This window comes from Muscardinus avellanarius (genome assembly GCF_963383645.1).
Source record: "Muscardinus avellanarius genome assembly, chromosome: 3".
Lineage (NCBI taxonomy): Eukaryota > Metazoa > Chordata > Mammalia > Rodentia > Gliridae > Muscardinus > Muscardinus avellanarius.
In genome coordinates this window covers 142,171,186-142,183,638 of record NC_137788.1, presented here as the reverse complement: position 1 = coordinate 142,183,638, position 12,453 = coordinate 142,171,186, and the positions used below count along the sequence as shown (strand labels likewise).

Genomic DNA, 12,453 nt, shown 5'->3' with positions numbered 1-12,453 from the left:
TCCGGGCTACACTCCCAGACCTATTTTTACATTTTTATTTGGAAACAGGGTCTCCTAAGCCAGCGCGCGCGGCTGGCTTCGAACCTGCGCGATCCTCCTGTCTCTGCCTCCCAAGCGCGGGGATTACAAGCGTGCGCCACCACGCCCGGCTGCCCAGGTTCCTTTTTAAGGGAACATTTCCTCTTACAAGCAACCATGGAAAAGATCAGAAGTTTATAATTAACTACTAATATAATATCAAAATAATATCCTATGCTAAGCATTATACTCTCTGATTAATATACATCATTGTTTTTTAATCAATAGGCACTAATGAGGAGAGGAACGTTTCATACTTTCCCATGTCCCAAGGCTGTGCCTGGTACCCACCCATCTATTCTGTAGCTGTCCACATACCCATTGTACAACCAAAAGGGGGTAGGGTTACTGGGGGGTCGGTAGCCACTCTACCATCAATTTGAAGCCATTAATAACATAAATCTCAGGTATCTTTTTGGTAGCAATGCCAATTCCAAAAAATCCCCAAATCCCCATGCCTAATACTATTCCCCAGAAGGAGATGCCAAGCGCTTGTTCCAGGGAATGTCCGCCGTGCAGCGTTCCTGCTAAAACGAGCCGTGCTCAGTTTTAGACTGGGGAAGAAGGCGCGGCACCTCACTAAGTAGCTGAGGCTGACTGAAAACCTACAATTCTTCCTTCTGTCTCAGCCTCCCGTGTTAGGATTACAAGTGCCACCACGCCTGGCCTTTTTTATTTTTTATTTTGAAACAAGGTCTTGCTCAGTTGCTGGGGATATTGCTAAGTTGCTGAGACTGGTCTTAAACCTGTGATCTTCCTGTCTCAGCCTCCCAATGCTGGGATTACAGGTTGCACCAGCATGCCCAACAATTTTTTGTGCTTTTATTTATTTGTTTTGTGATACTGGGGATTGCTACACCTCCAGCCCTTCTGAGAATGGAACCTAGGGGCATTCGACCACCAAGCTATACTCCTTGCCCTATTTTTTTTTTATTCTTTATTTTGAAACAGGGTCTCACTAAGTTGTAGAGGGCCTCACTAGTAGCTGAAGCTGTCCTCGAACCGCGATCCTCCAGTTTCAGCCTCCCAAATTCTGGGATTATAAGCGTGCGCCACCACACCCGGCTCTCCAGCCCTATTTTATTTTTATTTTTAAACAAGGTCTCACTAGGTTAACGAAAGTCTCATTATTTGCTGAAGCTGTCCTCGAACCTGCAATCCTCCTGTCTCAGCCTCCCAAGTACTGGGATCACAAGTGTGCACCACCACACCTGGACTTTTTTGTGATTCTAAAGATTGGGATTTTATAATATCCCTTGACTGAAGAGGGAATAATTTGGGAACCATTAAATTGTAAATCAATAAATTAAATTCTAAGATGATAGTTCTGGCATGTAGCCACAGACAACTGCACCATTTGTGGTCTGTACCTATATGATATTTCTACTTAGGCCTTACTTTTGGTCTATGAAGGCGTGTCTGTAAGTACCTCTCATGCCCAGAACAGAAAGCCTAGGGGAGAGCCAGATGTGGTGGCTTACACTTGTAATCCCAGTACTTTGGAGGCTGAGAAGGAGGATTGAAGGTTTGGGGCCAACCTCAACAATTTAGGAAGACCATGGTTCAGTAATTAAAAAAAAAAAAAAAAAAAGCTGGGTGTGGTGAGGCACGCCTGTAATCCCAGCATTTGGGAGGCTAAGCCGAGAGGAGAGGATCACGGTTCAAGGACAGCCTCAGCTACTACTTAGTGAGGCCCTTTGCAACTCAGTGAGACCCTGTTTCAAAATAAAGAATAAAAAATAGGGCCTGGGTGTAGCTCAGAGGTAGAAGGCTCCTGAGTTCCATCCCCAGTAACACACACACACACACACACACACACACACACCCCAAATTAAAAAAAGGATTAGGGTTGTAGCTGAGAGATAGAATGCCCCTGGGTTTTTTTCTCTGCCTCTCAAAAAAGAAAGCCTGCAGGATGTATAGCCTATATATTTGGTAATAAATTTTTTTGGTAAGAATATTTACATACTATCTTGTGCACAGACTTTAATATTTGCAGTTGTGTCTTGTAAACATTAAAATAAGGGCAAAAGTTTCTTGTTTAAATTTCTAATAGTTTATCATCTATGAGGTCACTAAACATAATATTTATATATTCCTAATAAGTTGTCTTTTTTCTTTGGTTTCCTTCCTTCTTTCCTTCCTTCCTTTTCTTTCTCTCTCTTTCTTTCTTTCTCTCTTTTTTGTGGTACTGGGGATTGAATTCAGAAGTGTTCTACCTCTGAGCTACACCCCCAACTGTTTTTTGTTTTATTTTTTTGGTACATGAGCCTTCTACCTCTGGACTATACTCCCAGACCTATTTTATTTGGAAACAGGGTCTCACTAAGTTGCTGAGCGTCTCACTAAGTAGCTGAGGCTGGCTTCGAACCTGTGCGGTCCTCCTGTCTCAGCCTCCCAAGTGCGGGGATTACAGGCGTGCGTCACTGCGCCCACTGCGCCCGGCTCAGCTTTTGCATATTAAATGCACTCACGTGCCGCACAGCAGCATTCCAGGCAGCAGCAAGCCGCACATCTGATGACAGGTCCCTGGGTCCCCTTGCTTAGTGATGTCGTGGCTGCCAGTGATGTTCACACAGTGAGGAGATCACCTAAGGGACCATTCCTCGGCTGGCTTTCCCAATATTAAGTGATGCATAACTGCAATTGCAAATCTGCTGAGGGACATCACAGAAATCGAGATTTGTTTTATAAGAAAAAATTCTTCCATGACATGATTTATCACTCCCATATTTAAAAAGCTTTTAGCATTTAGAGAACATGGGGTATTATATTGCATTTTCCTAAGGTGGAACTGTCTTCAATTTTAGCAATAGCTAATATTTGCCCAGTATACATACATTATACTTTACTTGGTGCTGACTGAGTTGCCATTTCGTGTGTGTGTGTGTGTGTGTGTGTATGTGTGTGTGTGTGTGTGTGTGTGTGTTTGTGCGCATGTTGCTGGGGATTGAACCCATAGGCATTCTACCTCTGAACTATACCCTCAACCCTGTTTTATTTTTTATTTAGAAACAGGGTCTCACTAAGTTGCTGAGAGCTTCACTAAGTAGCTGAGGCTGGCTTCGAACCTGCCTGATCCTTCTGTCTCAGCCTCCCAAGTACTGGGATTACAAGCGTGCACTATCATGTCTGGCCTTTGTTTTATTTTTTATTATTATTATTATTATTATTATTATTATTATTATTATTATCTTGTGGTGGTACTGGGGTTCCTGGAAGCCCTTCTACCTCCAGGTTACACTCCCAGACCTATTTTATATATATATTTTTATTTGGAAACAGGGTCTCTTAAGCCCTCGAGACTGGCTCCGAACCAGCGCGATCCTCCTGTCTCTGCCTCCCAAGCGTGGGGATTACAAGCATGCGCCACCAACGCCTGGCTTGTTTTATTTTATTTACAGTACTGGGAATGGAATCCAGGGGTGCTTTACTACTGAGCTATACCCCAGCCCTTTTTATTTTGAGACAATTAAGTTGCTGAGGCTGGCCTAGAACTTACAACCCTCCTGTCTCAGCCTCCTGAGTGGAGTTACAGGCATGTGCCACTATACCCAGCCATTTCCTTGTTTTTTTGTTTTTTTTTTTTTGCTGGAAAAAGCTGTATTTTTTCATTTGGTCCAAGGCTTGTTGAGGGGCTCTAGGGTGGTTAAAGAGCTGCCAAGAGGATGTCCGGGTGAGGCTCAGGCCAGAGCTGACATCAGGAGATGCAGAGGAGCCCCTTTAAAGGCCACTGGGCTCCAGGCTCCCTAGTCATGCTTGAGAGTGAGCCTTTCCAAGAGGCACTCGCCCAGCCCGGCCTGGGGGCTGGCCTGGGGGCTGGCCAGACGTTGGTCAGATGGTCACCCATCTTCTTGAGGAGTTTTACCTTCTCATCCAGGAAGTGTTTCTCCAGGAAATTACAGAGATGGGGGTCTGTGCGGGCAGAACCCAAGGCATGAAGGTCCAAAAGGACTTGGTTCAGGTTCTTCTCCAGGGCCATGGCAGCTTCCGTGGCGTCCAGGGTCTTACCCCACTCATCTTGAGAAGGCTTCTGCACGTCCTGGAAAAGGACGCGTCTACCACGCTGGTTTTGCATCTTCAGAAGACGCTCGGCGGCCTCGCGCTTTTCGTTGGCCAACTCGCGGAAGAAATGGCCCATGCCTCCCAGGGCCACATCGTCGCAATCGAAATAGTAGCCCAGAGAGAGGTAGGTGTAGGAGGCCCGCAGATGCAAACTGACCAGGCGGTTGATGGCGGCCTCCACCTCGGTGGAATAATTCTGACGAATCTGGGAGGTCATGGTTGGTCCGGGAGAAAGAGCTAACCACGAAGAACGGAGTTGGCGGGTCCGGGATGCAGGCGACGCCGAGACGGTGGTCCCGGAGATTACGGATGGAGGGAAGACTGGAAGGCAGCTGGAAGCTGGAAGAGAGGGGGTCCCCGGGTCTGTTCCGTTCAAACACTGTTGAAGCAAGAGACAGATCCTCGGGACCTCGACGCGGGCTGCTGCATTTCCTTGTTAATTTTTGTTTTTCTACGGGGAATTGGATCTAGGACGTTGTAGTATATATGCTATTATTAAATTCTATCGAGACAGCTGAGTTTTAGATATGGTTTCTAGTTTTGTGATATTTGATTTTGTATATTGCTATTTAGTTATTACAATCTAATAAAATATGACCGGTCAACTTTCTTTCTTTAAATCTTTCTAATAAAAATATATCTGCCCTTTTATATTTTGATTGTGGTTATTGAAATAGCCCTGTTTGTTTCATGTAATTTATTTGGAAAGATTTAGTTTTAATACCCTATCAATACTTGTCTTTTTTCTTTACTCAGTTAAAATGTATTTAATTTTGGCACTAAAATTGTCAGCATCCATTTTTATCTTTAATTAACTTTTCAGCTTGGCTCTCATCTTAAAGGTTCACAGCAGAATTTATCACCAGGCCATAATAGGAGTGATGAATGGAGGATTCGGAGAAGCTGCCTAGCTCTGAATTTAGCTCAGTTGACCCCATTATAAAACAGAGAAGCCCACAGCAGCATCAATATAAAAGACGACTCATTAGGCCATACTGTTTGCAGGTGATAATATTAATTTTTGATTCCTGCTAATTTTTGGCTTTCTTATTCCCTTTTCCACACATTCTGTTTTAACTCCAAGCATCAGCAGCCCTTGTGGGGGTTTGTGCATGTGACGGCACCGCAGAGAATCACTGCTACACAAAGAATAACAGCTTCCATCTAGACCGCATGGACACCATGCTAAGTAAGCACTTTACAAACTTCGTCTCCTGCCAGGAAGTTTTGTTTTGTTTTGTTTTGTTTTGTTTTGTTTTGTTTTGCAGCACTGAGGATAGAACCCAGAGGCATTCTACCTCCGAGCTACACACCCAGCCCTATTTTGTGTGTGTATGTGTCTTTTTAGTTTTGAAACAGGGTCTCACTGTGTTGCAAGGGCCTCACTAAGTAGCTGAGGCTGGCGGCGAATCGTGATCCTCCTGTCTCAGCCTCCCAAATGCTGGGATTACAAGCTAGCGCCACCATGCCCAGCTTTCCTGCCAGGCAGGTTTTAAGGCACCATTTTAGAGATTAGAAGGGGGCTTACTGAGAGATATTAGGTTTAGTGTAATGACTGGTGAAGGCTTTGAAGTCAGGTCACATGGATTTGAATTCTTGCTCACCACTTTCTAGTTCACTAGTTCTGAGTTCTTGGAGCAAACTAGTTAACATTCAGTTATTCATGCAACAAACATATTGAGCATCTGGCATGTACTCAATATACTGGGCATGCGCCATGAATAAAATAGGAACAGCTGCTGCCAGTCTGGAGCTAGCGCCCTACGGAGGGAATCAGACACCTAGCACTCAAGGGAACGGAATTACAAATGGTAGCACATGTGGCAGGAATAGATGTCTAACAGCAGAGGGGAGGGCCCACGTAGACAGACTGGCTTGCCACTCAAGAGGCGACAAGCCCAGTGTGAGGCAGGAGGAGGAATTAGTTAGGGAAAGCAGGGGAGGAAGAGACGCTGCGGGGGATAGTCCAGGCAAAAGGAACACAGCATGTGAGAAGGTCGTGGGCAGGACTGAGCTTGGTGGTCCTGGGGACGGAAGGGGTTAGTGTAGCAAGAACATCCCTGCCAAGGGGAAGGGGCGGTGATGTGGAGTTAGTGAAGGCAGCAGTGGGGGGGGTGGCGCTTGGAATCCTGGGCATCTGTTTTCTGATGGTCCCTCAGGCAGCCATCTGTAGGTGCAGGGGAAAAAGCCCAGAGACTGGGGGAGAGTGTGAGCTTAGAGGTGAGCGCACACAGCAGGAGCTCAAAGGAGAAGTAGGATCCCTATTCAAGGTAACTAACGCGTAAGGTTGAGTTAGACTTGGTGCAGGACACAGAGGAAAGAACTGAGGATGACTTCCAGGTCTTTAGATTGTGTGAAACTTGGATGGTAGCAGACAGGCTAATTAATTTTAATCTCAGTAGTTGGGAAGCCGAGACAGGAGGACTGCAGGTTCAAAGCCAGTATTAGGATAAATAAATATTTATTGGGATAAATAAATAAACCAGTATCTCCCAAGTACTGGGGTTAATTATTAACCATAAGGGTAATTGAGATGGGAAGTTTTTTTTTCTTTTTTTTTTCTTTTTGGTACTAGGGATTGAAACTAGGGGTATTCTACCTCAGAGCCACACTCCCAGCTCTATTTTATTTTATTTACTTATTTATTTATTTTTGTGGTACTGGGGATCGAACCCAGGAGCATTCTACCTCTGTGCTACACCCCCAGCCCTATTTTTTATTCTTTATTTTGAAACAGGATCTCACTAAGCTGCAGAGGGCCTCACTAAGTAGCTGAGGCTGGCTGAGAACCTCAATCCTCCAGTCTCAGCCTCCCAAGGACTGGGATTACAAACATGCGCCACCTTGCCCAGCTTTCCATTTTATTTTTATTCTGAAACAGGGTTTCACTAGGTTGATGAAAGTGCCACTACTTACTGAGGCCGTCCTCAAACCTTCAATCCTCCTGTCTAAGCCTCCAAAATACTGGGATTTCAAGCATGTGCCACCATATCTGGCTTGAGATGGGAAGATTAAGAAGATAAAATAGGCATGCTGGCTCATGCCTATAATTCCACCCAAGAGCTGGGAGGCGGAGACAGGAGGATGGGAGGATGGCAGTCTCGAGGCCAGCCTTAGCAATTTAGCAGGACCTGCAGCAATTTAGCAGACCAAGGGTTGAATCTCCAAAAAACAAACAAAAAAAAAAAAAGAGTTCATCTGGGGGCGGTGACGCATGCCTGTGACCCCAGCAGCTTGGGAGATTGAGTCAGGAAGATGGCAAGTTCAAGGCCAGCTTGGGCCACTTAGTTTAGACTCTGTCTTAAAACAAAAAGGCTCTTCAGTGATAGAGCTCTTGCCTGGCATGTGTGAGGCCCTGAGTTCCACCCCCACACTTAAAAATCAGATCTACCATCTTTAGAGAAAAAAGTCGTATCTATCTAGTACGCAGGTGCCTGTAAAGCCAGGATCAAAATAAAGGGACAGACTGTCCCTTTAGTTAAATCTCAGAAGTTGGTAATAGATGTCGCTTTAGGAACTTTGTAGGTGGTGGCCATAGCCACAGAACCCTCTGAGCTACACTCCTAGCCCTATTTTTTATTCTTTATTTTGAAACGTGATCTCATAAGTTGCAGAGGGCCTCCCCAAGTAGCTGAGGCTGGCCGCGAACCCGGATCCTCCCATCTCAGCCTCCCAAATGCTGGGATTACAAGCGTGCGCCCCCACGCCCGCCCGGCTCCCTGCAGCACTCTACCTTGTCATTTGATCAGCCAGCCAGGATCTCCTAGCAGTGTGAAGATGCCTGTCATCAGAGGCAGGTGCAGCCAACACTTAGCAACCATGAGTTAACTGGCATATCCTGGGGGAAGGGAGACACGTCCAAGATGCATACATTATATTCTATGATTATTTTTATTTTAAAGTGTCCAGCAAATAACATACTATGTCTTTATTTTATGTTTTATTTTTTGGTGGTACTGGGGTTCCTGGAAACCCTTCTACCTCCAGGTTACACTCCCAGACCTATTTTTATATTTTTTTAAATTTGGAAACAGGGTCTCTTAAGCCAGCGCGGCTGGCTTCGAACCTGCGTGATCCTCCTGTCTCTGCCTCCCAAGTGCAGGGATTACAAGCGTGTTCTACCACGCCCGGCTCCAGCCCTATTTTTTATACTTTATTTTGAAACAGAGTCTCACTAGGTTGTGTAAAGCCTCACTAAGTAGCTGAGGCTGATCCATGAACGGTGATTCTCCTGTCTCAGCCTCCCAAGTATTGAAATTACAAGCGTTTGCCACCATGCCTGGACATACTATGCCTTTTATTTAACAATAATAACTTTTTTTGTGTGTGTGGTACTAGGGATTAAACCCAGGGGCATTCTACCTCTGAGCTACACCCTCAGCCCAATTTTTAAAAAATTCTTTATTTAAGCCGGGCGTGGTGGCGCACGCTTGTAATCATTTAGTGAGGCTTTCAGAAATTTAGTGAGACCCTGTTTCCAAATAAAATATAAAAAAGGTCTGGTAGTATAGCCTGGAGGTAGAAAGCCTCTGGGTTCCACCCCCAGTACCACCAAAAAAAAAAAAAAAATCTTTATTTGGAAACAGGGTCTCACTGAGTTGCAAAGGGCTTCACTAAGTAGCTGAGGCTGTCCATGAACCACAATCCTCTTGTCTCAGCCTCCCAAATGCTGGGATTTTAAGTGTGCACCACCACGCCTGGCAATAACTTTTATTTGGTATTGGTATTGAACCTAGAGGCATTCTACCTCCAAGCTACTCCTCCACCAGCCGATTTTATTTCTTTATTTGGAAACAGCATCTCATTAGGTTTCTAAGAACCTGCCTGCATTGCTGAGGCTGGCTTTGAACTTGCAATCCTTGTCTCAGCCTCTCAAGTACTGGGGTTACTTACAAGCATGTGCCATCATGCCCAGCTAACTGTTTATTTATTTATTTATTTATTACAGGTTATGCAGATAACTGTTTTTCTCATGGTTATTGATATAACACTCAGGGAAGGTCTAAGAGTTCCAATTCTGGCTGCCATGGCTGAGCTAACACCATTTAATTCTAGTTTTGCCACTGATAGGTACTGTGACCTTCAGCATGTATTCAACTCCCCACTTTAAAATCCTTAGCTATAAAAACAGAATTAACACTTTGAAATCATTTACACAGGATGAAATGTGTACGTGTCTATAAACCCCATCAATTCCCAGAGCAAAATATAAATTCGCAGTGAAGGGACATTAAGTACTGTCTCTCATTACTGTGCAGAAGTGTAATTAATGGCTAACCCAGGCATCACCTTGTGCACCCCCTCTTCCCCGCGCGGCTCCTTTAACTCCTGCCTACACAGATTGGCGTGGCTGGCCTTGTTTCCATTCCCCTGGTTGTACTCAGACCTAGGAAACAAGTCTGAACGGAATTTTGTAGATGAGATTCTTCGCAACTAGGTTTCATTTTTAACAGATTTACCAAGTCTGAAGCTTAGAGTGAAATTTCTGCTCATAATGAGTCTTGGAGGTGTCAATTCCATAATTTTCTGTGAAAAGTCACTGGGTACGCTCTGCCACTAAAGTTTAAAGAGAATTCGCCTCACTCCCTTCAACCGAATGAAGCTTTCTAATCAATTATGCACAGAAGGATTGACATCTAGTGCAAGGTCTAGAGGGATCTGAGACGCTGTTCCAGCAGTCAGCATCCGTCGCCACGGAGTTGCTAAGCATCGGCGGCAGATGAAGTCCCTCGTATTTACGAATGCTAATTGATGGCAACACGGAGAGCGCCCCCGAGTTTGGAGCAATTGTTTATTATTTCTATGGATGGCATGAATGAGTCTCAGAGCTGTAGCCACAGCTCTCCTTACGAATCCTCTAGTTTATCTACTTCATTTTTTTGTACTGGGGGATGAACCCCAGTACATTGTACCTCCGAGCAACACCCCCAGTCCTCCCTCCTTTATTATTTATTTATTTATTTTTGGTGGTGGTACTGGGGTTCCTGGAAGCCCTACTACCTCCAGGCTACACTCCCAGACCTATTTTTATATTTTTTATTTGGAAACAGGGTCTTTTAAACCAGCGCGGCTGGCTTTGAACCTGCGCGATCCTCCTGTCTCCGCCTCCCAAACGCGGGGATTACAAGCGTGCACCATCACGTCCGGCTTTTTTTTTTTTTTTTTTTTTTTGAAATAAGGTCTCTCACTAGGTTGAGGAAAGTCTCACTACTTATTGAGGCTGTCCTCGAACCTGCAATCCTAGTCTCAGCCTCCCAAGTATGGTAGTGTGTCCGGTTGCAAATGCATCACTACCTCTGGCTTATCCAACTAATTTTAAGGGCGAGAAAATAGCCCCGGAAAAGGAGAATGACTTTCCTTGCCCAGGGTAGCTTTACTGTTACAGAATATATGTCTGTCTGTCTGTCTGTCTGTCTGTCTTTTTTGAAACAGGGTCTCATTGAGTTGCAAAGGACCTCACTAAGTAGCTGAGGCTGGCTGCGAACAGTGATCCTCCTGTCTTAGCCTCCTAAATACTGGGAATACAAGGGTGCGCCACCCCTCCCGGCTTCAGAATATCGGTCTCTTGATGGAGATCACTTGGTGCCCTTAACAGCTGCAGGAGGCGGGTCCCAGTCTCACCTGCCGGGAGGCGGTACCCAGGGTAACGGGGGCGGGGCCAAGCAGAGCGAAGCGGGACTGGCTAGGAGAAGAGGGGCGTGTCCTGGGCGTGGCCAGAGCGGGGCGTGGCCGGGGCGCGGCCAATCCCGGAGCTCCGCCCGAAGCCCCGCGGCGGAGGTGCGCTTAGCGGGCGTCGCAGAGGAGCGCGCGGGGCGGCGGGGCGGCGGCGTCCGCTCCTTGGGCGATGGCGGCGCGGGTGTCCGCGCTGCGCCTGCTCCTCGCGGCGCTGCTGGCGGCGGGGCGCTGCGGCCCGGCCGGCGCGGGAGGTGAGGGTGAGGGTGAGGCCGGCGGGGCGGGGCGGGGCGGGGCGGGGCGGGGCGGAGGCGCGGGCAGGTGGCCGTGGAGAGGCCGCTCCAGCCGGCGCCTCCGCGGGCGGGGACTTGGTGACAACTTTTGGGCGGGAGGCGGGCGGCCGGGCGGGCGCGGACCTCGGGGGACCCGGGGCGGCCTCGGGGGGCCCGCCGTCCACGGCGCCCTAGCCTGGGATCCCAGCACGAGAAAGCGCTTAGTACTTCTTCAGGTTTCGAGCGCTTGGGAAAGTTTTGGGAACCGTCCTCTTAACATTTTGGAGAAAAATGTCTTGAAGCTACCTACGGCGCGACTGAGGCTTTGGAGGAGGTAAGAAGAATCCCGTCCGCGGGACGTGGGAGCAGAAAGGCGCTGCCGGCCCCGGAGCGAGGCCGGCAGAGGAACAGGAGGTGTCAGAGCCTTGTCTCGTCGTTCCCGGTGTGAGGAGGTTTTTTAAACGAATCCCTGACTCGGAAGTGGTAACGTTGAAGGCGAGAAAAATTTACTGCAGGACGCATTGCTTAATGTAAACTGAAGAGAAATAAGGTGATGGGTGATTTAAACAGATAGAATCCTGTCCAGAGACAGAGTTTAACTGGGGGTGGGGGGAAGCAATGTGATTTCTGAGGCAGACAGCCCCGACTTAAATTATGGCTCTGGTGTATCTTGTCTCGGGGCAGATCTCTTAGCTGGCTTCTTTATTTGAAAAAACGAGTGTAATACTGTTTACCTCTTCTAGTCATTTTTAGGATTAAATTATATATACTGTGTTACATATATAAAGACCAAGCACAGTGCTTGGCGCTGTAGAAAATGGTAGTTTCCCATCCGTTTTGGTGAAACTGGAACTTTTAAGATCTTTTTTATACGAAGCATTGTAGTCAAGTGGTCAGTGGTGTGTTAGTAGCTGTCGGTATTCATGTATTCATGAGCCGTGTTGGGTGTCAGAAGCAGAGCTTATAACTTCCTCCTTTCTGCTCTCAGTATCTTTTCTAATAACTATCTCATTGTATTACATTTTTCTTTTCTCTTTGTCTTATGTGAGCTCCCTAAGAACTATTATTCTTACCCGGTTTATCTTTGTGTCCCCAAGGCATAGCTTATATAGGAGACCAGTAAATATTTGTGGAATGGATGAATGGAACAGTAAGCCTGGCACGGTGGCACATGCCTATAATTTCAAGTACTCAGGAGGCTGAGGCGGAAGATCTCAAGTGTGAGGACAGTGTGGGCATCTTAGCAAGACCTTGTCTTTAAAAAGGGCTGGGGACATAGCTCAGTGGAAGAGCCCCCTGGGTTCAATCTCTAGTACTGCAAACAACAGACAAATTAATAGAACAGTAATTCCCTGGGGATATTCCC

At 46.6% G+C, this 12,453-nt stretch overlaps 1 protein-coding gene and 1 pseudogene across 4 annotated transcripts in view; one reads left to right on the top strand and one right to left on the bottom strand.

Moving 5' to 3' along the window:
* Nucleotides 1-3,827: 3,827 nt before the first annotated feature.
* On the bottom strand, nt 3,828-4,360 carry LOC308260948 (ferritin light chain-like; annotated as a pseudogene). The gene has a single exon. The product of its transcript is annotated as a ferritin light chain-like (transcript).
* Nucleotides 4,361-10,987: 6,627 nt separating this feature from the next.
* The window catches only part of CHRNA5 (cholinergic receptor nicotinic alpha 5 subunit), a gene marked incomplete at both ends in the record, with an annotated part of 34,211 nt that continues 32,745 nt past the window's right edge, over nt 10,988-12,453 (top strand). For all 3 annotated transcript variants that reach the window (XM_080690761.1, XM_080690759.1, XM_080690760.1), the window contains one exon: nt 10,988-11,081. In XM_080690761.1, the coding sequence (XP_080546887.1) occupies nt 10,988-11,081 (94 nt within the window). The remainder of the gene's footprint in view (nt 11,082-12,453) is intronic.